Source organism: Somniosus microcephalus, chromosome 6, assembly GCF_052327205.1.
Source record: "Somniosus microcephalus isolate GS21.2 chromosome 6, FLI_Smic_1.0, whole genome shotgun sequence".
NCBI classification, from domain to species: domain Eukaryota; kingdom Metazoa; phylum Chordata; class Chondrichthyes; order Squaliformes; family Somniosidae; genus Somniosus; species Somniosus microcephalus.
This window is the reverse complement of record NC_140992.1, coordinates 205,039,250-205,064,608: the sequence shown is the minus strand read 5'-3', so window position 1 is coordinate 205,064,608 and position 25,359 is coordinate 205,039,250. Positions and strand designations below refer to the sequence as shown.

General features: G+C 45.3%; 1 protein-coding gene across 1 annotated transcript in view; it reads right to left on the bottom strand.

Annotated features, from left to right (window-relative positions):
• Positions 1-25,148, bottom strand: part of slc9a5 (solute carrier family 9 member A5) — a 192,499-nt gene extending 167,351 nt beyond the window's left edge. Inside the window, exons 1-2 of the mRNA XM_085991270.1 lie at positions 24,415-25,148; positions 21,898-22,061 (exon numbers count right to left, since the gene is read on the bottom strand). Of these exons, the coding sequence (XP_085847396.1) occupies positions 21,898-22,061; positions 24,415-24,538 (288 nt within the window). The 5' untranslated portion in view covers positions 24,539-25,148. The remainder of the gene's footprint in view (positions 1-21,897; positions 22,062-24,414) is intronic.
• Between the last annotated feature and the right edge of the window lie 211 nt (positions 25,149-25,359).

Genomic DNA, 25,359 nt, shown 5'->3' with positions numbered 1-25,359 from the left:
TGTTTTGTAGGCAAACACGGCAGTCAATTTTCACACACCGAGGACCCACAAACAGCAATGACCAAATAAACTGTTTTAGTGATGTTGATCGAGGGATAAATATTGGCCAGGACACCGGGGAAAACACCTCTGCTCTTCTTTGAAATAGTGCCATGAGATCTTTTACGTCTACCTGAGAGGGCAGGCTTAACGCCTCATCTGAAAGACGGCACCTCCGACAGTGCAGCACTCCCTCAGCACAACATTGAGATATAAGCCTTGATTAAGTGCTGTGGAGTAAGCAAGCCCCTTTTTAGCACTGGGCAAAACAAAAAGGTTTAAAAGAGTAAAAAAAAGCTACTGATGCTGGAAATCTGAAACAAAAACAGAAAATGCTGGAAGCACTAATTCTGACAAAGGGTTCTACACCAGAAACAATAACTTGTCTGCTCTCTCCACTGATACTGAATGACCTGATGAGTGCTTCCAATGTTAGAAACATAGAAGATAGGAGCAGGAGTAGGTCATTCGGCCCCTCGAGCCTGCTCCGCCATTCAATGAGATCATGGTTGATCATCCAAATTCAGTACCCTGTCCCTGCCTTCTCCCCATATCCCTTGATCCCTTTAGCCTTAAGAAATATAGAATGTTTAGAAGAGATTGTATTTCCTTAAGGTAGATAGTCATTTCAGTACTTCACTCTCCAATAATCATTAAAAGGAAAGATATATATCCTCCCCTTTGAACTGCTTCATGATGACAAGGCTACGATACTTGTGCTAAGTAAATTTACTGAGCGAGATACTTGTAGCAATACCATGGAAACCATTGGCAGCTTTTAATGTGCCTCATGAAAAATATTGTCACAGCATTCAGTTTAGAATTATACAGAAATTACCGTGACAATTTTAGATAATCACAGCATGTTAATAAGGTATCTTTACAATAACTGATTTAATTTAGAAAGAAAAGAAAGACTTGCATTTATATAGCGCCTTTCATGATCACTGGACGTCTCAAAGCGTTTTATAACCAATGAAGTACTTTTGAAGTGTAGTCACTGTTGTAATGTGAGAAACACGGTAGCCAATTTGCGCACAGCAAGGTCCCACAAACAGCAATGTGATAATGACCGGATAATCTGTTTTTGTTATGTTGGTTGAGGGATAAATTTACAGCATAATTGCTGGAGATTTTGAGCCCCACATAGGGAGATATGTGGCAAGCCACGTTCCCTCTAAGCTGCACACATGCACGGCAGCGCAGTAATCTGCAAGGTCACGCGCAGGCCGCTCACGGTGCTACCTTCAGTGGTAGACGAATGACAATAATTCAATTTAATCATGGTTGCCACTTTCCTGCTTGTCCTTCACTTTCTCCACATGCTCATTCTCTTTCACAATAAGCAAGAGCTTCCTATTGCAAGTGCTCCCTCACAAGTTTCGGTCAATGTCCACAGAGCCTCTGACAGCAGCATTTGCGACCATCAGGCAGATTATAATCAGATCCCTGCACCACTGTACAGCCAAACACAAACAAAAATGGGCAATGCCAGACCAAACTCAGAGCTGGTGACCTGAAATTGGGCCAAAAATGTACATGAGCAGAGGTCAAAGTGTCCCACTGCACATAAAAATATTTAGCATTGTCTACGTGACAAAAACACTTTGATATGCTGACAGGGCGAGATGAAGTAAGGTGGGGGGAGGCTTATATGGAGCATAAATACCTGTTGGGCCGAATGGCTTGTTTCTGCACTGTAAATATTATGTAATACTATTTAATGTAACTTCATTTCACAATATCATGGCAAGTGAGAGTCTATGGATCTCAGAACAAAAAATGTATATAAATGATAAATTAACTTTGTTTGGCACTGGTGCTCATGTGTGGTTATCTGTAGGGGATCAGTGAAAGAGTTAGAGATAAGTCACAGGCTCCAATATAAAAGAGTAAAGAAAACCCTTCATTTAAAATGTGTAGCTAAATGTTTATGTGCATCCGTAATCAGGATGTACCTGTTTCAAGATCTGCCTCTGTGTTTCTTAGACGGTTAATTTGATACAGGTAGGCTGGAAAACAAACTGTGTGTCAGCTGTGGATTAGTTGGTAGCACTCTCGCTCTGGTTGTGGGTTCAAGTCCCGCTGCAGAGACTTGAGCACAAAAATCTAGGCTGACACTCCAGTGCAGTGTGGAGGGAGTGCTGCACTGTCGGAGGTGCTGTCTTTCGGATGAGATGTTAAACCGAGGGCCCCGTTTGCTCTCTCAGGTGGATGTAAAATATCCCATGGCACTATTTTGAAGAAGGGCAGGGGAGTTATCCCCGTTGTCCTGGCCGATATTTATCCTTATCACAATCAATATCACTAAAAAAAAAACAGATAATCTGGTCTTTATCACATTGCTGTTTGTGGGAGCTCGCTGTGTTGCAATTCCTACATTACAACAGTGACTACATTCAAAAGTACTTCATTGGCTGTAAAGCACTTTGGGTCGTCTTGAGGTTGTGAAAAGCGCTTTAGAAATGTAAGTCTTTCTTTCTAAATGGTCTTAAGGTAAGAAATAGTCAACATGGGTTTGGAAGGTGAAGATAAAATCTGACAAACCTTCTTGACGTCTCTGAATATGTTACAGTTAAAGCAGATAGTGGAAATCATGAAATGATATTGTTTGCTTAGGCCTTCAGAAGGCTTTTGATGGAGTTCCACACGAAAGACTTCTAATTAAACTGAAAGTCATGAGAATCCAGGTTAGATTGTGTTACTAGATATGAAGTTCACTGAAGGATAGGAAACAGAGAGTACTGGGAAAAGGTGTATTGTCAGACTGAGGACGTGTTGAACGGAGTAATACAGTGCTTGGACTTCATTTGCATTAATGAACAACAGCAACTACTTGCATTTATGTAGCACCTTTAACATGAAAAAACAACTTAAATCACAGGTGTAATCAAACAAATGGATGCTAAGCCAAAGAAGGAGATATTAGGAGAGGTGACCAACAGCTTATTCAAAGAGATGGGTTTTAAGGAGGATCTTAAAGTAGGAGAGAGAGGTGGCGAGGGAGAGGGGTTTAGGGAAGGAATCCCAGAGCATGGGGTCTCAGTGGCTGGAGGCACATCTGCCAATGGTTAAGTGAAGGGAAGGAGATATTTACAAGAAGCTAGAGTCAGAAGAATGGAGAGTTCCAGAGGGATGAGGCCATGAAGGAGATTCTGAAACCAACTGCAAGATTGGCAAATTTGTGAACAACAGTATAATAGCAAAAGCAATAAAAAAGGATGCAGCTAAGGATTTGCAAAGGATTTAGATCATTTGTGAAAATAGGCAGACAGGTGGGATATAAAACTGAATGTTCTTAATTAGTCATTCCAACTCTTAGATTGCTGGGAACCTTTTGTCTCTCTGGGTCAATTAGTTAGACTGCTTTCAGCACACACAGTGTGACTGGGAAAATAATACTAATAGAGTCTAGTAATAAAACTAGGTAAACAACAGGAATACTATTTCGCTTTAATATTATCAACTATTAATGTTTATTATTTTACTAATATTGACCCTAAACTACTAAAATTACTAAAAACTCAATGTTTTACATTGTATTCACCCCATCATCCCTTTTTAAGCCCTTATTTTCTTCCCTAATCTCTCTCTGTCCTATTTTTACTTTAACGTTAATTGTACTTTCTTTCCTCCTAATCTAGTCTAACCAGTACCTCCTTACCTGGTTTTCTTTTTAGAAAATGTTAAAAAGCTTCTACTTATTCTTATCTGTTCTCTTCTAGCTCCCACCCTCCATTTTATAAAGTGTTTTCCTTGGGTGAAAACAAAGCTTAAAGGTCTATTTTTGCAGCCAATTGAAAGCCCAGACTTTCACACTCATTATCTTGCATTTATGTAGTGTCTTTAATGTAGTAAAATGTCCCAAGGTGTTTCACAGGAGAGTAATCAGACAAATATTGACACTGAAGAGATAGTAGGACAGGCGACCAAAAACTTGGTCAAAGAGTGAGGTTTTAAGAAGTGTATTAAAGGGGGAGAGCGAGGTAGAGAAGTTTAGGGAGGGAATTCCAGAATTTAGCACGGCCAACAATGGTGGAGTGATGAAAATCAGGGATGCGCAGAATTGGAGAAACGCAGAGATCTTAGAGCTGGAGGAGGTTACAGAGATAGGGAGGGCGAGGCAAAGGAGGGATTTGACAACAAGGATGAGAATTTTTAAATTGCGGTGTTGCCGGACCAGAAGCCAATGTAGGTCAGTGAGCAATGGGGTGATGGGTGAACGGGACTCGGTGCGAGTTAAGACACGGGCAGCGGAGTTTTGGATAAGTTTGTGGAGGATGCAAGGTGGGATCCCAGCCAGGAGAGCCTGAGTAAACCCATTGGTGGCACTGAAAAGAGTTAAAAGCACAAATTCCAGTTGAGGCGTAGGATACAGTCTGTCTCAGGATTGCAACGTCTTCGTTAATTATTCAGTCAGTTTAAGGTCAGACTCAAAGCCAGTAATTAAACATAAACTTTCTGCTTTCTCAGGTTCGTAAAATGGATAGTCTGCCGCATTCAGGGGCCAGCCCAACATCTAGTGAAATCCTATTATGATAAGGAAAGTTTAACAAGGTTCAGATTAAACTGAAACGTATAAGCAAATGTAAAGTTAAGTGAGTTTACTATTTTATCTGTGGGTTTTAAAGAGCTTTCCATGAAAAAGACTCAACAATCTATTCAGCATGTGTCTGTACATTTGTCAGAGTGTGACAAAAACCTTCTATCAGCTTAAAGTTTTGAAAGTCCCATGGTGATAGTAATTACAGGTATTAGTTATACGCTATCTAAAAATCTCCTGTACTGGACTAATTGAAAGGGCAAGGAAAGTTCATTCAAAATGCCCTAACCCCCAGAACTGTCATAAACAATATATAGTTATGAAGATGACTATTACCGGTCCAAAAATATATATCTCATTTGCTGGCCTTAGCGATGTTAGGTTTCCTCCTCCCTACCTCAATCCTCCTACTTCCTTCAGTCGCAGGGAGGAGTGTGAGTGGCTGCTGTCATTTCAGTGGGGCCCGGTGTTTCAGATTGGCCTGGTTAGTGATTGTGGAGTCACCCAGCCCTGGGAAAACACCTCACCTTGTACAGCTGCTTACTCTGCCCATGGAGAGCTTCCCAAGATTGGGTGGTTCTTTTTGTCATTTAATCACTCCTGCCTTCCACCCTATCACAGACCTTCCCTTTTGTTCTTTCCTCCCCTCCTCCCTTTCCCTGCCCCTGAACTTGCTTAAAACCTGTTACATCTGTAACATTTTCCAATTCTGACGAAGGATCACAGGCCTTAAGCGTTAACTCTTTTTCTCTCTCCACAGATGCTGCCTGACCTGCTGTGTGTTTCCAGCATTTTCTGTTTATATTTCAGATTTTCATCATCCTGTGTTTGGGTGGCTCCGGCGCAGTTCCCAGTGACCCATCCTCGTTGAAGTGAATACTGCCATTCCGGGACTCCGGCCCCTCCCTGTAACTGACAGCAGTGGAGCAGCAAAGGGAGGCAGAGATTCAAAATGGTGGGTCTGCGTCTGGTTAGAAAATGGCATTTCTCAACAGCTAATATTAATTTACGTAACAATTTATTTTAGCACAGACTGATAGGCAATACTTTGAACAAGTTTTGCCCCTACATTTTCCTTCCTCTTTAGAGTAAGCAACTATTTCAACAAGGTTCAAGATGCAGTTCTGGCAGTCTGTTCAACAACAAGCTACTGATAGGTCAGTGAACCATGACTGGATAGAATGGTGCCCGGAGGTAGTGACCGGCATTGGAGACAGTCATTTACATTTGCTGTGGGTGGCACTGTGCTTCGGGCAAATCTGGGAAAAAGCACCTTGAGATGATACTCTGTGCCACTGAGGCAACAGGTGCTGTAACATTTGCATATTGAATTGTCATTGGCCTGCAGTCATCTGTAAGGGGCCCTGACTCCATCTTGTCCTCACTGTGCTGTATGAAAGTTTACAGACCTGATGCTTCATAAAAGAGTTTAAACTGTAATACTCCGTTGTCCTGCAATTTATTATTTTTGTACAAAGTGTGCAAAACAAGACATGGTGTCAGAACAGGGATTTGAAATGGACATCGTTGAAGCTCCCTTGCCTCGAATGGATTGGGAATCTTTGAACTTACATAGAGAATGGTGCAAGTTCAAGCAACACGTGCAGTTAATGTTCTCGGGTTTGTTGAAAAGCAAAGGGGAGGAAGAAAGATGCAGCTACCTACTTCTGTGGATCGGAGAAAAAGGGAGAGACATTTTTAACACATGGTCTCTCACCGCGGATGAAGCAAAGGTACTGAAAAGTTATTTTGACCGTTTTGAATCATATGTGATGCCCAAGACAAATACGATATTCGCTAGGTACAAGTTTCAGGAGAAAGTACAAGGAGCTAGTGAGTCGTTTGAACAGTTCATAACTGAGTTAAAACTGCTGGTAAAAGACTGTGAATATTCAGATAAAGATGCGATGGTCAGAGACCGCATCGTGTTTGGAATACATTCAGCTAAAGTGAGAGAGAAACTTTTGAATGTTGGGTCCGGGCTAACACTGGACAAAGCTATGGACATAGCTAGATCGCACGAGATAGCCCAAGCACAGTTGAAAACCATAACCGGCGCCACGAGCAGTTCGCGTGAACAGACAGTGCACGCAGTTAATAGACACACACCAAAGAACACTGCCCAGAGAGCGTGTTTCAGAACAGAAAGAACAGAGAGAGTTCTAAAAATGAACGACACAGACATAAAACACTTCAAAAACTGTGGATATTGTGGAAACAAGATGCATGGAGAAAAAGAGTACTGCCCTGCCAAAGGAAGACAATGTGCTAAATGTGGTAAACGGAACCACTTTGCTAAAGTTTGCAGGGCTGTTTTCAGAACAGCAGTACACACAGTGACAGCCAAATGCCAGATAGAGAGCCAAATGCAGAGGAACTGTTTATTGATACTGTGTCACAGAAAAAACAGATTTCAGAGACTGAGCAAGCTTTTGCCGATATTGAGATAGGAAAACAGGGCACAGAGCTTAAGTTTAAACTAGACACTGGAGCTCAGGTTAATGTAATTCCTTTGAGTGAGTATCACAGCTTGAAGGATGAGTGTGAGCTACAGCCCACCTCACACAGACTGACCGGCTATGGGGGTGAGCAACTCATTGTAAAAGGCACATGCGTGATGAAATGCAAGTACAAAGAAAGCGACATGATGTTGGACTTTTACATTGTTGACACTCGAGCACCTCCAGTTCTAGGTCTAAAGGCATGTTTAGACATGGACCTCGTCAAGTTAGTGCTATCATTGACAGCACCAGTTGAGAAGCAGACAGTCATGGAGGAGTTTGCTGATGTTTTCAAAGGAATCGGACTATTCCCAGGTGAATGCACTATTCACCTTGACCCAGCAGCAACCCCTGTGGTTTGCCCACTGAGAAGGATACCCCTTGCTCTACGTAATCGCCTGAAGGAGGAGCTGCAGAGCATGGAGAATTCAGAAATCATCGTCCGGGAAACAGAGCCGATAGTGGGTCAACGCGTTAGTAGTGGTTGAGAAATCACGTACAGGCAAGCTCAGAGTCTGTCTCAACCCCAGAGATTTGAACAAGGCTATCAAACGCCCTCACTACCCTCTACCAACGCTAGATGACATCACACCCAAGCTAGTGGGAGCACGTTACTTCAGTGTAATGGACGCACGATCAGGATACTGGACTATCAAGCTCACGGGAGAGTCATCTAAACTAACAACGTTCAACTCACCATTTGGACGCTACCGATTTCTGCGTTTAACAATTGGTCTTATCTCAGCTCAGGATGAATTCCAGCGGAAGATCGACGAAACCTATAAAGGCCTCGACGGAGTAGTCGCAATCGTAGACGACATCCTCATCTATGGCAGGAATAAAGAGGAACATGACAGGAACCTCCGTGCGATGATACAAAGATCACGGGAGAAAGGTATCCGGCTCAACCCCGAGAAAAGCATAATCGGATCCACCGAGATCAGTTATTTCGGGCATCGCCTCTCAACTGATGGCATTAAGCCGGATCCAGAGAAAATCTCCGCTATCAAGAAGATGGAGCCGCCGAAGAACCGTGCAGAGCTAGAGACAGTACTAGGCATGGTTAACTACTTAGCCAAGTTTGCCCCGAGCCTCTCTGAAATCAACGCACCCATGCGTCAGTTGCTCAAACAATCCAATGAGTTCCTGTGGGACAAACAACATGACACAGCATTTCAGAAAATGAAAGACCTAATCACCAGAGAACCAGGACCAGTTCTTACCCACTTCGACCCCAACAAAGAGCTCAGACTACAAGTGGACGCGTCAAAGTACGGACTAGGCGCAGTATTACTGCAAGAAGGAAAGCCCATCGGCTACGCTTCCAGATCTCTCACAGACAGTGAAATCAACTATGCTCAAATCGAGAAAGAGCCATATGCAATTCTGTTTGGATGTAAGCGTTTCCACCAGTACATCTATGGCCGACAAGTCATTGTGGAATCCGACCACAAGCCCCTCGAGTCAATCATGAGGAAACCACTAGCCGCAGCCCGACCAAGGCTACAGAGAATGATCCTTCAGCTACAGAAGTACGACTTCACAATCATTCACCGTCCAGGCAAAGACATTCCTGTCGCAGACACGCTCTCCAGAAAGTCTCTTAGCTACCAGGACAGCAGCCTCAGTGAAGGCATGGTTGAAAACCATAACCGGCGCCACGAGCAGTTGTGTACAACGGCTTACCTGTGAGTGACTCAAAACTGAAGGAGATCCGAGCAGAAACAGAACAACTCGCACTGCTGAGCAAAGTCATACATGAAGGATGGCCTGAGGAAAGGAGGAAATGCCCTCAGAGCATATCTGAATTCTGGAACCACAGAGACGAACTGTCACAAATCAACGGAATCGTCTTCAAAGGGGGAAAATCATCATTCCTACCAGTCTCAGAGAAGAGATGTTGACAAAAATTCATGCTGGACATATGGGCATGGAAAAATCAAACAAAGAGCACGTGACATTATGTTTTGGCCCGGAATGTGCAAACACATTGAGGACATTGTTGGAAAATGTTCCATTTGTCTAGAACGCCGTCCATCAAATGTCAAAGAGCCCATGATACCTCACCGTATCCCAGACAGGCCCTGGCAGGTCGCGGCAACGGATCTGTTCACAAGGAACAACGAGGACAACTTCAAGTCACCAGCACAGCTGTTGATGAGCCGCAGACTTCGCTGCAAGCAAGTGCATGCAAAACATGTACAGAGACAGCAACACCAAAAGAGATACTATGACAGGTCAGCTAGACTACTGCCGTTGCTGCACAATGGAGAATCCGTCAGAATCCAGGAGCATGACTACTGGAAGCCAGCAGTCGTCATCCAGCCAGCTGACACTGAGCGATCGTATCATGTCCGCACCCCAGAAGGACAGGTGTACCGCCGCAATCGCAGGCACCTCCTGAACACCAAGGAACAACACCGTCATTCCGACGAGAGGATCAGTTCAACAGAGTGTGATGAACAGAGCAATACACAAAACACATCATACTTACCTGAACCTAAACCTGAACCTGATCTGTTGACCGATTCAGGAGCATGCTCAGTTCCATACCACACAAGGTCGGGACAAGAGGTCAAGCCTAGAGTTATCCTTGACTTGTGAACTGTCAAAGGGTGTAGGCGGATCGCTGCCCTTAAAAAAAAACTGTACATCGTTATTGAAACGTTGAGATGTTTTCAGTGCTAGTTAAATGCTAAGTTTACTTATATGTGTATGCTACCGAGAACATTATGTAGAAGAAAGGTTTAAAAGTAATGCATAACATTTTTCTTTTAAAAGGGGATGTAACATTTGCATATTGAATTATCATTGGCCCGCAGGCATCTGTAAGGAATACCTATTATATTCACATGTGATCACATGCTGAGCTGTCATTGGCCTGCAGGCATCTGTAAGGGGCCCCGACTCCATCTTGTCCCCACTGTGCTGTATGAAAGTTTACAGACCTGATGCTTCATAAAAAAGAGTTTAAACTGTAATACTCCGTTGTCCTGCAATTTATTATTTTTGTACAAAGTGTGCAAAACAAGACAGGTGCCAACCCACTTACGTCAACGCACTGCCTCCAAAGTCAGGCCGATGGTCAGCAATGGTGGCATAGTGGTTAGCACTGTTGCCTCACAGCGCCAGGGACCCGGGTTCAAATCCGGCCTCGGGTGACTGTCTGTGTGGAGTTTGCACATTCTCCCCGTGTTTGCGTGGGTTTCCTCTGGGTGCTCCGGTTTCCTCCCACAGTCCAAAGATGTGCGGGTTAGGTTGATTGGCCATGATAAAAATTGGCCCTTAGTGTTAGGGGGGATTAAATACGTGGGGTTACGGGGATAGGGCTTGGGTGGGATGGCTGTCGGTGTAGGGACCGGGTGCTAGGGTTTGGATGATCAGCCATGATCTCGTTGAATGGCGGAGCAGGCTCGAAGGGCCGAATGGCCTACTCCTGCTCCTATCTTCTATGTTTCTATGTAATATAAAAGGGATAATCAGTCTCAAAGATCAGATCTAACGGGACTGCTGGAGTCTGCTCAGAAAAGGGAGGCTGTGGCTTTTTAAAAAAGATAGATTTTTGTGTGAGCACTACAACACTCTTATGAGCCACTGGTGGCTCCGGGATCCGCTTCCCTTCCCAACAGACCCTACCTGCCGACTGTGCAGAAGCCGGCCGATTGCCCACCATGCCACAATGGTGAGCTGCAGCAGAACACACCATCTGGTGCCCGTAGCTCACCAGCACAATTTAAATTGAATTATTAGTAGAGATATCGTCTGGAACACTGGGATGATTTATTAGCAACAGTGGGGAGATTTTCAAGTCCGGCCGTGTATGGGCGCGGCATCAATGGGCCGCCCACAGCACCAGATCAAGGCCATGGTCGGGAGAGCTGAACTATTTTCGGCTTTGGACGTCATTTAAACTTTACCTGCAGACTGTGGGCACTCGCTGCAGCTTGGCAGTTTGGTACAGCAGATAATCTGTCGTCTACTATACACAGCTGGCTGGCTGGTAGGGCCTGTTGTGAGGGAACTGATCCCGGGTGGGGAACGGGACAATGGGCCGGAAGCTGGCTGGAAGATTTGGCGGAGGGTCAGACATGAAACGTTACCCTACCTTCCCTTGTCCAGAGATGCTGCCTGACCTGCTGAGTGTTTCCAGCATTTTCTGTTTTTAATTCCGATCTCCAACATCTGAAGTAGTCTGCGTTTTGCTCTCAGCATCTTCCATGCCCTTCAGTGGGGCCCTGAACATCTTCAATTCTTTATCATCTAGCTACGAGTTCCGAACTTACCTCATCGCCTCTTTCACTCTTATCAGCCTTGGTGCTAATAATTTGGGGTTTTGATTGAACAGGATACATGTGATGTTTACTGTTAATGCAATAGCTCCATTTACTGTGAAGGTTCCAGATTTCTGGAATGTCCCTTCTACTTCTGTACTATATTTAAAAAGTACATAAAATATCCTCAGTTCAATTGGAAAAAACAAACTTGCATTCATATAAAATCTTATTACATCTATAAAATACCCGAAAGCACTTTGCAATAAATTACTTTTGAAATGTAGTCACTGTTGTTAAGTTCGCAAACCTTGCAGTCAATCTGCACACAGCAACATTCCACAACCATCAAATTAATAAATTATCAGGCAATCCATTTTTGGTGGTTTAAGGAGGAGGGAGAGACGGAAAAGTTTATGGAGGGAATACCAGAACTTAGGGCCTAGGCAGCTGAAGGCACGACCGCCAATGGTGGAGCGATTAAAATCGGGGATTCGCAAGAAACCAGACTAGGAGGAGCCCAAAGATCTCGGAGGGTTGTAGGGCTGAAGGAGGTCACAGAGATAGTTTATTGAGCACCAGGGCATTGGAATAACTCCCTACTCTTCCCCGAGTAGAGCCATGGGACCTTTTACATCCACCTGACTCAACAGACAGGGCCTCGGTTTAACATCTCATCTGAAAGGCAGCACCTCCAACAATGCAGCACTCCTTCAGTGCTGCACTGAAGTACCAAATTATGAGCTCATGTCCATAGTGGGGTTTGAACCCATAACCTTCTGATTCTGAAGTAAGTGTGTTACCAACTGAGCCAACCTAATTACAATATAATTTTGTGGGTAGCCTACGGTTGCTAAAGTAGTAAATTAGTAACAACAACAGCTTGTGTTTATTTAGCGCCTTTAACGCAGTCAAATATCCCAAGGCACTTCACAGGAGCGTTATCAAACAAAATTTGACACTCAGCCACATAAGAAGATATTAAGGCAGAAGACCAAAAGCTTGGTCAAAGAGGTAGGTTTTAAGGAGCATCTTAAAGGAGGAGGGAGAGGCGGAGAAGTTTATGGAGGGAATGCTAGAACTCAGTGATGTAAAAAGACTACTGACCGCTTGGTTTGAGTATAAAACAAGGCTTTAATCAACTGTTTCACAACCATGAGATTCTAGTTACATCACTAGTTCCTGGTTACAAAAACGTCCTGAGCAAGCTGGGCCCACGCCTGAGTGAATGATAAGATTCATGACATTCTTCCCGCCTGAAAGTTTTGGAAGTCCGACGACTTCCTTCTAGTGGATTAGGCGGACCACGAATAGGCGCAGTCTTTTAGATCTTTGTTTGTGGCTGGAAGGCACGTCTCCTCTTTCAGTTGGGTCCGTGGGACCGGTTGGACAGGGAGCCAGATCTCGGAGTGAAACGGTGGACTCCCAGCCATCAGGGTACCGCACGTGCGCGTATGTGGGATTAACGTCTGTTAGTTCCACCTCGTCAACGTGGGGATTGTTTTTGGAAGATCGGACGAATCTTCGGAGCAGCACGGGGCCGGGAGCTGCCAACCATGACGGTAGGGACGTCCCATAAGTGGAGCGACGCTGGAACCTGAAGAATCGCTCGTGAGGAGTGACATTGGTGGACGTAGAAAGAAGAGACCTGATGGAATGCAACGCGTCGGGGAGCACAGTTTCCCACTGCTGGTCTGGTAGGTTGCGTGACCTCAGTGCAAGACGAACAGTGTTCCAAATGATAGCATTGTATCTCTCAACCTGTCCGTTACCGATGGGATGATACGGTGTTGTTTTACTTGTGGCGATTCCCCGTTGGGAAAGATAACTTTTGAGTTCGCTTGACATGAAGGAGCGACCCTGATCAGAGTAGATGAAATTGGCCGTACCGCAAAGGGAAAAGACTTGATCGAGGCATTTGATCACTGTGGAAGTAAGCGTATTGGGACAGGGGAAAGCAAAGGGGAAGCGTGAATATTCGTCCACCATAGTAAGTAAGTAGGTGTTTCGCGTTGAGGAAGGCAATGGTCCTTTAAAGTCAATGCTGAGTCGCTGCATAGGCTGCATAGCATGTATGAGCGAGCCATCCGATGGACGGAAGAACTGCGGTTTTAATTCCGCACAAATTCTACAGGTGGAGCATGTTCTTTTCACATCTTCCGTAGAAAATGGGAGATTTTTAGATCACACAAAGTGCAACATACGGGTAACGCCAGGATGGCATAAGTCAGTATGAAGATCCGCTAGAGTCGAAGTTGACATAGAAGAGCAGAATGCACGCGTGAGGGTATCCGGGATTACATTCTCTTTGCCAGGTCGATAATGTATGGTGTAGCCAAAGGCGGCCAATTCCATCCTCCAGTGTTGTATTTTGTTATTCTTGATCTTAGTGCATTTCCGGTTATCCAGCATAAAGGCCACAGAGCGCTGATCGGTTATAAGCGTGAAATGGCGACGAGCGAGAAAATGACTCCAATTACGTACTGCTTCGATGATAGCCGTAGCCTCCTTCTCGACAGGAGGATAATGGAACTCGCTACCCTGCAAAGTTCTGGACAGAAATGCAACGGGTTGACCACCTTGATTCAAGGTAGCTGAGATCGCCACCTCCGCTGCATCGCACTCGACCACGAAAGGAAGATTTTCATCGATGGACCGAAGCGTGGCTTTTTCCAGTTGTCGCTTGAGAAGGTTGAAAGCTGAAATAGCCATTGCCTCCAACGGAAATGACTTCGCGTGAAGCAGGGGCTGGATCTTGTCGGAGAAGTGGGGTATCCACTTCGCATAATAGGCGAACATGCCGAGTGCCCAACGAACAGAGCCAAGATTCGTAGGGGGAGGGAGCTCCTGAAGCAGACGAAGTCGCTCCGGATCCGGTTTGATGACACCATTGCCCACCCAGTAGTCAAGGATGTTGACTGGTGGTACTGATTTCACAGATTTGGACTCGTTTAAGGTTAAGTTGCGACGACGGAGAACGTCAAAAAATTTTTGGAGGTTGGCAGCATGCTCCTTCTGGTCATGACCAGCAATATTATATTATCCAGATATGGAAAAGTGTCCGTTAAGTTCTCCTGTTTGACCAGGCTATCCATTGCCCTTTGAAAAATGGCCACCCCATTGGTGACCCCAAATGGAAGGTGACAAAACTGATAAAGCCGACCATTGGCCTCAAAGGCCGTATACTTTTTGTCAGAGACCTTTAACGGTACTTGATGGTATGCGCTTTTAAATCAAAAGTTGAAAATACCTTGTAGTTGGCAAGGTTATTGACCATGTCATCGATGCGTGGTAGTGGGTAGTCATCCAGGTCGGTATACTAGTTAATAGTTTGCGAGTAATTGATGCAAAGACGTTTCTTGTGTTGCTTCACAGGATTTTTAACAACGACGATTTGAGCCCACCAGGAAGATTAACACGGCTCAATGATACCGTCAGCTAGAAGGCGAGAGATCTCTGCCTCGATAAAGGATCGATCATTTTGGCTGAAATGTCGTGATTTAGTGACTATGGGCTTACATCGGGGGGAAAGATTGGCAAACAAGGAGGGCTCGTCAAGCGAAGCCGCCGAAAGCGCACAAAATGGTACTTTGGAAATAGTAAGCTCCGGCTTTGACCCTCCAAAATCAAAAGTGAGTCTTTTGTGTTGTTTCTGGAAATCCTGTCCCAGGAGCACATCACTGCATAGGTTTTTGAGCACCCCGAGCCGGGTGGAGAAATAAGTGCGGCCATTGAGAATAAGGTCGACAAAAGCCGGAAGAGTTGGTGGTCAGTGTCATCAGAGCCATTGCAATTTCCCTGTCCGAGGGGTAAATACGCAGTTTTAACTTACTAACAGCCTGCTCACTGATGAAGCTGTCAGAGCTGCATGAGTCGATTAGTGCATTCAAAATGTGTCCATACACCGAAACCTTCGTGGTTGCATGGGACAGAATTTGGGGAAAAACAGCTGTGATGGGAGGAGGGGCAGTTTTACCCTTGACATCTGTAACCTTAGTAGTCGTTCTTGGGGGAGGAGCAGTTTTATAAATTGCAGCTGTTACCTTAGTAGTGGCTCTTGGGGGAGGAGCAGTTTTATAGATAGTAGTTGCAAAACTAACAGGGGCTCTCAACCGGTATACCTTAGAAAAGTGGCCTTTCTTACTAACAGAGGCTCTTGACTGGCATACCTTAGAAAAGTGACCTTTCTTACTGCAATGATTGCAGACTGCATTACGAGCAGGACAAAATTTCCTATAGTGGAATGCACCTCCACAGAAGAAACACTTCCTTCCAGATTGCCAAGATGCCGCTAGGGCAGGATCATCATCAGTGAAGGTTTCTAGGATAGGGTTGTCATCAGCCAGGTTGGAGTCATCATCAGTGAGGGCTTCCGCTCGAGGCCTATCGAAGGAGTCACTAAAAGTGATAGCAGCAGCCCGTGCACGTGGTGAAAGATAGGTATCTGCATTCCTCTTTGCTAAGTCCAGAGAACATGCCTGGTCATAGGCAGCCTGTAACTTGAGGGTTTTATTCTCCAGCAGACGCTGACGTATGAAGGGAGACGCAATTCCATTAATAAAGGAATCACGAATTAACTCCTCCTGATACTGCTCAGCTGCGACAGCTTTAAGATTACAATCCTTGCTGAGCCTGCGAAGTTTCTGAAGGAATTCGTCAAGTGATTCCCCGGGTTGTTGTCAAGTTGTGGCCAGTAGATGCCAAGCAAAAATTTTGTTTGGGGCCTTAACATATAGTTGCTGTAGTATTTGGATAGTGGCGTCATAGTCTACACAGTCTTCGATATAGTCAAACACATGAGGGGATACATAATTGGCAAGCATTCCTAACTTATTAGGAACATTCTCACCACACTCATCAAGGAAGTTGCTGAAGGTACGATACCAGTGTTTCCATACCTTAGCAGCTGTAAGTGAATTCGGGTCCAGGTCGAGACGGGCGGGTCTGAGTAGTTTCTCCATGATGGATCGATTACTTCGTCCGAGTTCCCTTCTACGGTTTGAGTCGTAGCCATCTGTTCCCAAGACCACTCAGAGCATGGAGCAGGTCAGTTGATTAAATTGATGTAATAAAACTACTGAGCACTTGGTTTGTGTATAAAATAAGGCTTTAATCAACTGTTTCACAACCATGAGATTCTAGTTACATCACTAGTTCCTGGTTACAAAAACGTCCTGAGCAAGCTGGGCCCACGCCCGAGTATTTATACTCCTTGGACGGCGCCACCAGCTGGCTGCCCAGTGTTACTTCATGAGTCATTTCTTCATGAATGATAAGATTCATGACACTTAGGGCCTAGGCAGCTGAAGGCACGACCGTCAATGGTGGAGTGATTACATCGGGGATTCGCAAAATGCCGGACTTGGAGGAGCTCAAAGATCTTGGAGGGTTGTAGGGCTGGAGGAGGTTATAGAGATAGGGAGGGGCGAGACCATGTAGAGATTTGAAAACAAGGATGAGAATTTTAAATTGCGGCATTGCCGGACCAGGAGCCAATGTAGGTCAGCGAGCACAGGGGTGATGGGTGAACGGGACTCGGTGTGAGTTAGGACAGAGGCAGCAGAGTTTTGGATGAGCTCAAGTTTACAGAGGGTGGAAGATGGGAGGCCGGCCAGGAGTGCATTGGAATAGTCAAGTCTAGGGGTAACAAAGGCAGGGATGAGGGTTTCAGCAGAAGATGAGCTGAGGCAGGGGTGGAGACGGGCAATGTTATGTAGATGGATGTACGTGGTCTTGGTGATGGAGCAGATATCTGCTCGGAAGCTCATCAAATGCGACAACAAGGCTGCAAATGGTTTGGTTCAGCCTCAGAAAGTTGCCAGGGAGAGGGATGGACTCGGTGGCTAGAGAACGGATTTAGTGGCAGGGACTGAAGACATTGGCTCTGGTCTTCCCAATATTTAGTTGGAGGACATTTCTGCTCATCCAGACAAGCAGTGTGACAAATCAGAGACTGTGGAGGGGTCGAGAGAATTGGTGGTGAGGTAGAGCTGGGTGTTGTCAGAGTACATGTGGAACCTGGCATTGTGTTTTCGGGCAGCATGTAGATGAGAAATAGGAGGGGGCCCACGATAGGTCCTTGGGGGACTCCAGAGGTAACGGTGCAGGAGCAGGAAGAGAAGCCATTGTAGGTGATTCTCTGACTCTGACTGGATAGATAAGAATGGAACCAGGCAAGGGCAGTCCCACCCAGCTGGACAACGGAGGAGCGGCGTGGGAGGAGGATGGTGTGATCAACCGTGTCAAAGGCTGCAGGCATGTCGAGAAGGATGAGGAGGGATAGTTTACCATGATCACATTCACATGGGATGTCATTTGTGACTTTGATAAGGGCCATTTCAGTGCTGTCGCGGGGCAGAAATCTGATTGGAGGGATTCAATCATGGAATTGTGGGAAAGATGGGCACAGATTTGGGAGGTGACAACACGTTCAAGGACTTGAGAGGAAAGGGAGGTTGGAGATGGGGCGGTACAGAGGGGACAAGGATGGGATTTTAGAGGAGGGGGTAGATGACAACAGACTTGAAGGGGAAGGGGACAGTACCTGAGGAGAAATACTGTCATTAAAAATATCAGCTAACATGGGGGCCAGGAAGGGAAGTTTGGTGGTCAGCAGTCTGGTGGGAATAGGGTAGAGGGAGCAGGAGGTGGGGCTCATGGACAAGATGAGCTCGGAGAGTGCATGAGGGGAGATCGGAGAGAAACTGAAGAAAGATGTGTGATCAGGGCTAGGGCAGGGGGAAACCTTACGGGAAGTTTGGCTCGGTGGGCTGGAGAAGGGAGGGATGCGGCAGAGGCAGCAGAACGGATGGTCTCAATCTTACTGACAAAGAAGTCCATGAGCTCCTCACACTTGTTGGATATAAGTGTGGAGGAGGCAAGGGAGGGGGATTTAATAAGATGGTCTATAGTGGAGAAGAAAAGCCGGGGATTATCTTTGCATTTAAGGATGATCCTGGAATAGCGAGCAGTTTCGGCAGAGGAGAGCAGGAGCTGGTAGTGCTTTATGTGGTCCAGCCAGATCTGGCAGTGAATGGCTAAGCCACTTGTCCACCATAAACGTTCAAGTCTGCATCCCTTGAACTTAAAGGAGCAGAGATAAGGGCCTTACCAGGGGAAACGACCAGGGTGAGAGAGAGTAATGGCTTTAATGGGGAAAAAGGCATCAAAGATGGAGGTGAGGGTGTGATTGAGCAGATCAGTAGCTGCAGAAATGTCATGCTGAATGGAGGGCCAAAGACTAGGCAGTTGGGAATTTGAAAGTGCAGTTGTAAGTGACTTGGGGGAGTTTTTCCAGGGGCAGACACAGAAGGAAGTGGAGTTGGGTGGGGGAATGTGGATGTGTGAGGAGAGCAATACAAGGAAGTGATCAGAAATGGCCGTATCTGTGATTGACATGATGGGAGTAGCGAGGCCACGTGAGATGGCAAGTTCGAGGGGGTGGCTGTGAATATGGGTAGGGGAGTTAATATAGAGGTAGAGATTTAGTGAGGATAGGAGGGCAGTGAAATCAGAGGTTAGACAGCATGATGAGTTGAGATGGAGGTTGAAATCACAGAGGATGAGAAGTTGCTCGGTTCAGAGGCTGAGGGAGGAAAACAGTGAAGATATCTCGTTGAGAAACTTGGCGTGGTCGTGGGTGGGTGCCAGAGAATGAGAATTTTAAATAAGAGGTGGGAAGGGTAGGACAAGATGAGATCAGCAAAGCAGGAGAAGGTGCCAGAGGAGTAGGGGGATAGACCAAGGCATGAGCTACACTGCCATCGCGGTGGTTTGGCGGGGCAAGTGGTGGAAGGTATATCCAGGCGGGGAGGCTTCATTTAGGGGGAAATTGTCAACACCTCTCAGCCAAGTTTCTTTCACGGTCAGGATGTCAATGCAATCATCCACAGTAAGCTCATGGATGGCAAGGGCCTTGTTCACAAGTCAATGGACATTCTGGAGGGAGATGCGAGAAGGGTGGTAATAGCCAATCTGCTGGCACAGAGTCCATAGGGTCAACATTGGGAGGGGTGAGTAGGATGGGGTTGCTGCTCGTAAGGCGGCAGCTACGAGTGTCTTGATGGGCCTTTTGGAGGATTCCAAGAGAGGCACAGAGGGAAGCTGTAGGCTTAGACAAGAGGGAGTCAAGCCTGGGACGCTGGCAGGAGAGTAGGAAGGTCGAGGAGTGCTGAAGGGTTGGGGTAGGGATTTGGGAGGGCAGAATACCCGAGAGGGGAGAAATGAAAGGAAGCATGACGATAGGAGAGAGGGGCCTAGGAGGGGTAAAAAGAAAAGAGAAAAAGAGGAAATAGAAGTGATGAGTTCAGGTCCGGAGCTGCAGCCAAAACGCGCACACAAATGGATACAGGGAAACTCAAGTTGCACAGGCGTGGTTACATAGCAAGAGTCATCACGGAGGGTTGAATCCTGATTAAAAAAATGTTCTGGGATGTGAGGAATTCATATCAAAGATATATTGGTGGGAGCTGAATGTAGGGAACATGTCTGACTGCACTGTTAGTGTGTTTAGAGAGTCCTGTAACAGGAAAAGGGATCAGCCTGACATCTCTCAGTCGATACTGGACTGTGAGGCTCACAAACAGAACTGAACACAAGGCTCTCGTTTCACCCCGGAACCGTCTTACGCTGAGACTGAAACCCAAGTCGATGGGAATGCGGCTGGACCATGGGGGCAGACAGGTGTCATTTTAAAATGTGGTTAACATGGGGCCTATTGTCACCCACTTCAATGGAGGCAAAGTGGGTGGGAATGAAGTTCAAATGGCGGAGCGTTGCATCCGGCGCTGTTTGTGCTTGCCTGGTGGTCGCCGCTATCTTGACTCCCATTAGGAACCGGGCTGCTCTTGATAGAGAGAAAACAGGGAATTACAGACCGGTAAGCCTGACATCGGTAGTGGGGAAAATGCTAGAGTCCATTATAAAAGATGTAATAGCAGAGCACTTGGAAAACAGTGACAGGATCGGACAAAGTCAACATGGATTTACAAAAGGTAAACCATGCTTGACTAATCTACTGGTATTTTTTGAGGATGTAACTGGTAAAATAGATAAGGGAGAATCAGTGGATGTGGTGTATTTGGACTTTCAGAAGGCTTTCGATAAGGTCCTGCATAAGAGATTAGCGTGTAAAGTTAAGGCACATGGGATTAGGGGCAAGGTATTGACTTGGATAGAGAACTGGCTGGCAGACAGAAAGCAAAGAGTTGGAATAAACGGGTCTTTTTCCGAGTGGCAGGCAGTGACTAGTGGGGTACCGCAGGGATCGGTCCTACGACCTCAGCTATTCACAATATATATTAATGATCTAGACGAGGGAACTAGATGTAATATCTCCAAGTTTGCAGACGACACAAAGCTGGGTGGGCATGTGTGCTGTGAGGAGGATGCCGAGAAACTCCAGTATGATTTGGACAGGTTGGGTGATTGGGCAGAAGCATGGCAGATGCAATATAATGTGGATAAATGCGAGGTTATCCACTTTGGAACAGGAAGGCAGATTGTTATCTGAATGGCAATAGATTGGGAGAAGGGGAAGTGCAACGAGACCTGGGCGTCCTTGTGCACCAGTCACTGAAGGTAAGCATGCAGGTGCAGCAGGCGGTTAAGAAGACAAGTGGTATGTTGGCCTTCGTAGCGAGAGGGTTTGAGTACAGGAACAAGGATGTCTTGCTGCAGTTGTACAGGGCCTTGGTGAGACCACACCTTGAGTATTGTGTTCAGTTTTGGTCGCCTTATCTGAGGAAGGATGTTCTTGCCATGGAAGGAGTGCAGGGAAGATTCACCAGGCTGATACCTGGGATGGCAGGAATGACGTATGAGGAGAGATTGGGTCGATTGGGCTTATACTTGCTGGAGTTTAGAAGAATGAGAGGGGATCTCATTGAAACTTATAAAATTCTAACAGGACTAGACAGACTAGATGCAGGAAGGATGTTCCCGATGGCTGGGGAGTCCAGAACCAGGGGTCACAGTCTAAGGATAAGCGGTAAGCCATTTAGGACAGAGATGAGGAGGAATTTCTTCACCCAGAGAGTGGTGAACCTGTGGAATTCTCTACCACAGAAGGCAGCAGAGGCCAATTCATTAAATATATTCAAGACGGAGTTAGATATATTTCTTAAGGCTAAAGGGGTCAAGGGATACGGGGAGAAAGCAGGGACAGGGTACTGAATTTGGATGATCAGCCATGATCTCATTGAATGGCGGAGCAGGCTCGAGGGGCCGAATGGCCTACTCCTGCTCCTATCTTCTATGTATCTATGTATTAAGATAGATATGTCCTGGTATTGAATGGGGAATAGAGACGAGACAATAGGAGGGAGTCCAGAATTAAAGTCAGAGGTCCTGTGGTGGGATAAATTTGACGTAAGTAGGGTGGAGTTAGCTTGGAGCATCGACAAACTAATGTCCAGGTTCAGAGACAGATGTGAAGCAAGAGAGAGTCCAGAAGCTATTTGAAGGGTAGAGTAACACTACAATAGAGTGAGTTTCCATAAATTATGAAGTGCAATATGTAAATACAAAATAAGTGTTTACTTACAACAGTTACGGCATCATTAAGGAGCGACTCTCCAAGCACAATGATGAACAGGGTTTCATTAACATGGACTTCCTCAAATACAGCTATTACTGCCACTGGGTCCACAGCAGATATCAGACTGCCAAAAAGCAGGAAATCAAGCAAACCAGCTTCCACTTTAGGATCTGAGGAAAATGAGCGAGATATTATAGAAAGTTACTTATACAATCAGTGATGGCGCTTCGCAAGATATTTTACTGTATCTCATCATTCAAATGGGACAAGAATCCTGAGTGAATACAAGTAAGGTTGCCAACCCTCCCAGATTGTCTTGGAGTCTCCAGGAATTAAAGATTAATCTCCCGGGCACTGCTGCAAGAAACCTGGGAGAAACATCATAGGGGCATTAAAAAAATGGAGATGGGGAAAAAAGGCTGTTTGCCTGCCAATCATCCAATTGGGTAACATACAGACTGCTTGCTTTCCAATTGGCATGAGAAAGCGGTATGTCGCAAAGATGGACATGTCAGCTGACCAATGGTGGGAGTGTGGCAGTTGGAGGTGGAAGGTCATGGGATGAAACCTCCTGGAATCCATCCAACCAGAGCTGGCAACCTTAAGTATATTTTCTCTCCTAATGAAAAGAAAGAAAGGAATGGTCGGTAACCAGTGGACACAAATTTAAGATAATTGGCAAAAGAACCAGAGGTGAGATGAGGAGAATGTTTTTTTACTCAGCAAGTTGTTGTGATCTGGAATGCACTTTCCGAAAGGGCGGTGGAAGCAGATTCAATAGTAACATTCGAAAGGGACTTGGATAAATACTTGAAGGGGAAAAGTCTGCAGGGCTATGGGGAAAGAGTAGAGGAGTGGGACTAATTTCTTTCTTTCTTTCCTACTGGTCTTTATTATATAGCATTTTTTTTTCAGTGTTACAATGAATTTAAAAGAATGACACACCACAGTATTGTCTTGTAGGTAGTGAATCACTTATTGAGCAATTTCATCTCAAACATTGTATAGTGTTACATTTAAATCCAACAAAAATACCCCACTTAAAAAACAAGTGTAGCTTCATGTAGCTGTTCTTCAAGCTTAGCCAGATCCATAATTTTGGCTTGGCTGTAGTTCAAAGTAGAGGGAGGAGTGGTGCACCTATCTGCTCCCATCGCCTCTGTAGCCTGGTCCAGTTTCTATGGCAGTGCATTGGACCAGACTCGATTCCCCATTAGTCATAGTGCCCAACTCTGGATAAAGCACCAACATCAGAAGGAGCAATGCAAGTGAGGAGGCAATCACTTAAATGTGCATTAGAAATAGAAAGGCTTCTTAAAGAAAAATCTTTAAGTAATAGTTTTATTTGTTTTTTTTTAAAAAGGGCAAAATAGATTATACAAAAAGTATTAGCCTGAATGATTTATGACTGGGTAATGTTATTATCCACACATATTAGATCAAAGTCATCTCTCATTTTAGCATAATCCAATCCCAGTACCTGCTGCTGTAGGAAAGGAGTTCAATAATGTGACCAACAAATGTGCAGTTTGGATTGAAGACAAAATTGAACTCAATTGAATTGGCCGGCAGTGAACAATATTCTAAAATGTTGACTGGTTTCATTTTATGACCGCTTTTGAAAAAAAAAATTCTATGCCTACTGCTACATTTTAGGTCGATTTGGTGATTTCATACTGAAACTGGTTACAGGATTGCAGAAGTAAGCTGAAGAAGTGGAAGGAGTCTGCAATATAAAGGGTGATTTTGCAATCCCGCAGTCACAGTGGGGGGGCTTTTCTCACTGGGAACATAGTGGGAGAAGCAGGGCTACAAGGCGATAGCCCTATCTCCGACCCACATTCCCTCTGCGTGCAGCTTCCCCACTAGGGTCATTTTAACTTTCGACGATGGTGTAAAACGTTGAAGTCAATGGAAAGGAAAATGGGGCAAGGTGTATAACAGGCGGCCCAACCGATAGCACCTGTTTTACATCAGCGCTGAGAGTTCAAATTAACTCCAAGGAGCGTAGGAGCGCAGAATCACACCACAAAATGAGGAAAAGGGGTGACAAACGGCAACTAGAACAATTCTCATTCTAACCCGCTGTCGGGCTCTTTATTATCCACAACTGAATGAAGCAAACTAACTTTATTAACTGCAGCACAGTTCAGTATCTGTGAATAGAGATCCTTCTTCAGTGCTCTGGCTCAAACCTGTCTGACTGACACGGATGTTAAGAATGGCCCTGAATTGCATGCTCAAATTGATAGGACACGCTGACAATGTATAAATTCATTCTATATATTGTAAATGCACAACTCTGAATATAAACAGGCAAAATGATGGACTCAACCTCATAAAGCTGATGAGAGAAAAGATCCCAACAACTTGGCCTGGAAAGACACAAACTGTTGGAACTATTAGCCGAGCTATTGTTTAAGGCTCTACTATTGCCTTTTGTGGACAGTGCAGATCTCTACCACAGTGTGAATTAATTTGTAATGGTAAATATAGCAAGAGTGATGCTAGACTGCAACTTACTCATAAGGCCAGCTAACTTGATGCCCCAAAGTGCTGTTCCAGTTGTAAATGAATTCCAGAGGGTACCAATCACTGCGTACATCAGAATTGCACCGAAGTTGTCAAAGAAGAGCCTGTTGGGCATAAAGTAGCCCGAGTCTAGCACAATGGGTGGTAGAAGAAAGAGAAAGAACGTATCTGGGTCCAGCTGGTACTCTGGTTTCTTGGCAGCTGCAAGGACAATTCCCCCAAGGCCCAAACCTAGGAAGATCAGCAGACAGCTTTCTGGCACCACGGTAGTCACCTTGCTTGAAAGATGGAACACTGAAAATGAACACACAAGGAAAGGTCAATAGGCAATCTTTGTCGATTATAAACATTTCACTTATAAATGGAAGTTGTAGCCATGCTCTGAGAAGGTAGGAGATGTATTCTAAATCATTTTACTTGTGATGTTATGAAAACATCAGTTTAGTGAAATAAATAGAACTATCTGATCTCCCATGGTGTTGCTCACAGGGAGTGGAGACAGCGGGATACCCCAGGCATTGGCGGCATAGGTCGGCAGCAGCGAGAGCATGCGTGTACAGAAGGGTAGAAGGGAAGCAGTATGGCTTCTGGTGTTAGTCCTGGCTCAGTGGGTAGCACTCTCGCCTGAGTCAGAAGGCTGTGGGTTCAAACCCCACTCCAGAGACTTGAGCACATAATCTAGGCTGACACTTCAGTGCAGAACTGAGGGAATGCAGCACCGTCATAGGTGCTGTCTTTTTGGATGAGATGTAAAACTTAGGTGGACGTAAAAGTTCCCATGGAACTATTCAAAGAAGAGCAGGGGATTCTCCTGGTGTTGTGGCCAATATTTAGCCCTTAACCAGCATCACTAAAACAGATTTTGTGTCATGTAGCTCATTGCTGTTTGTGGGAGCTTGCTGTGTACAAATTGGCTGCCACATTTCCTACTTTACA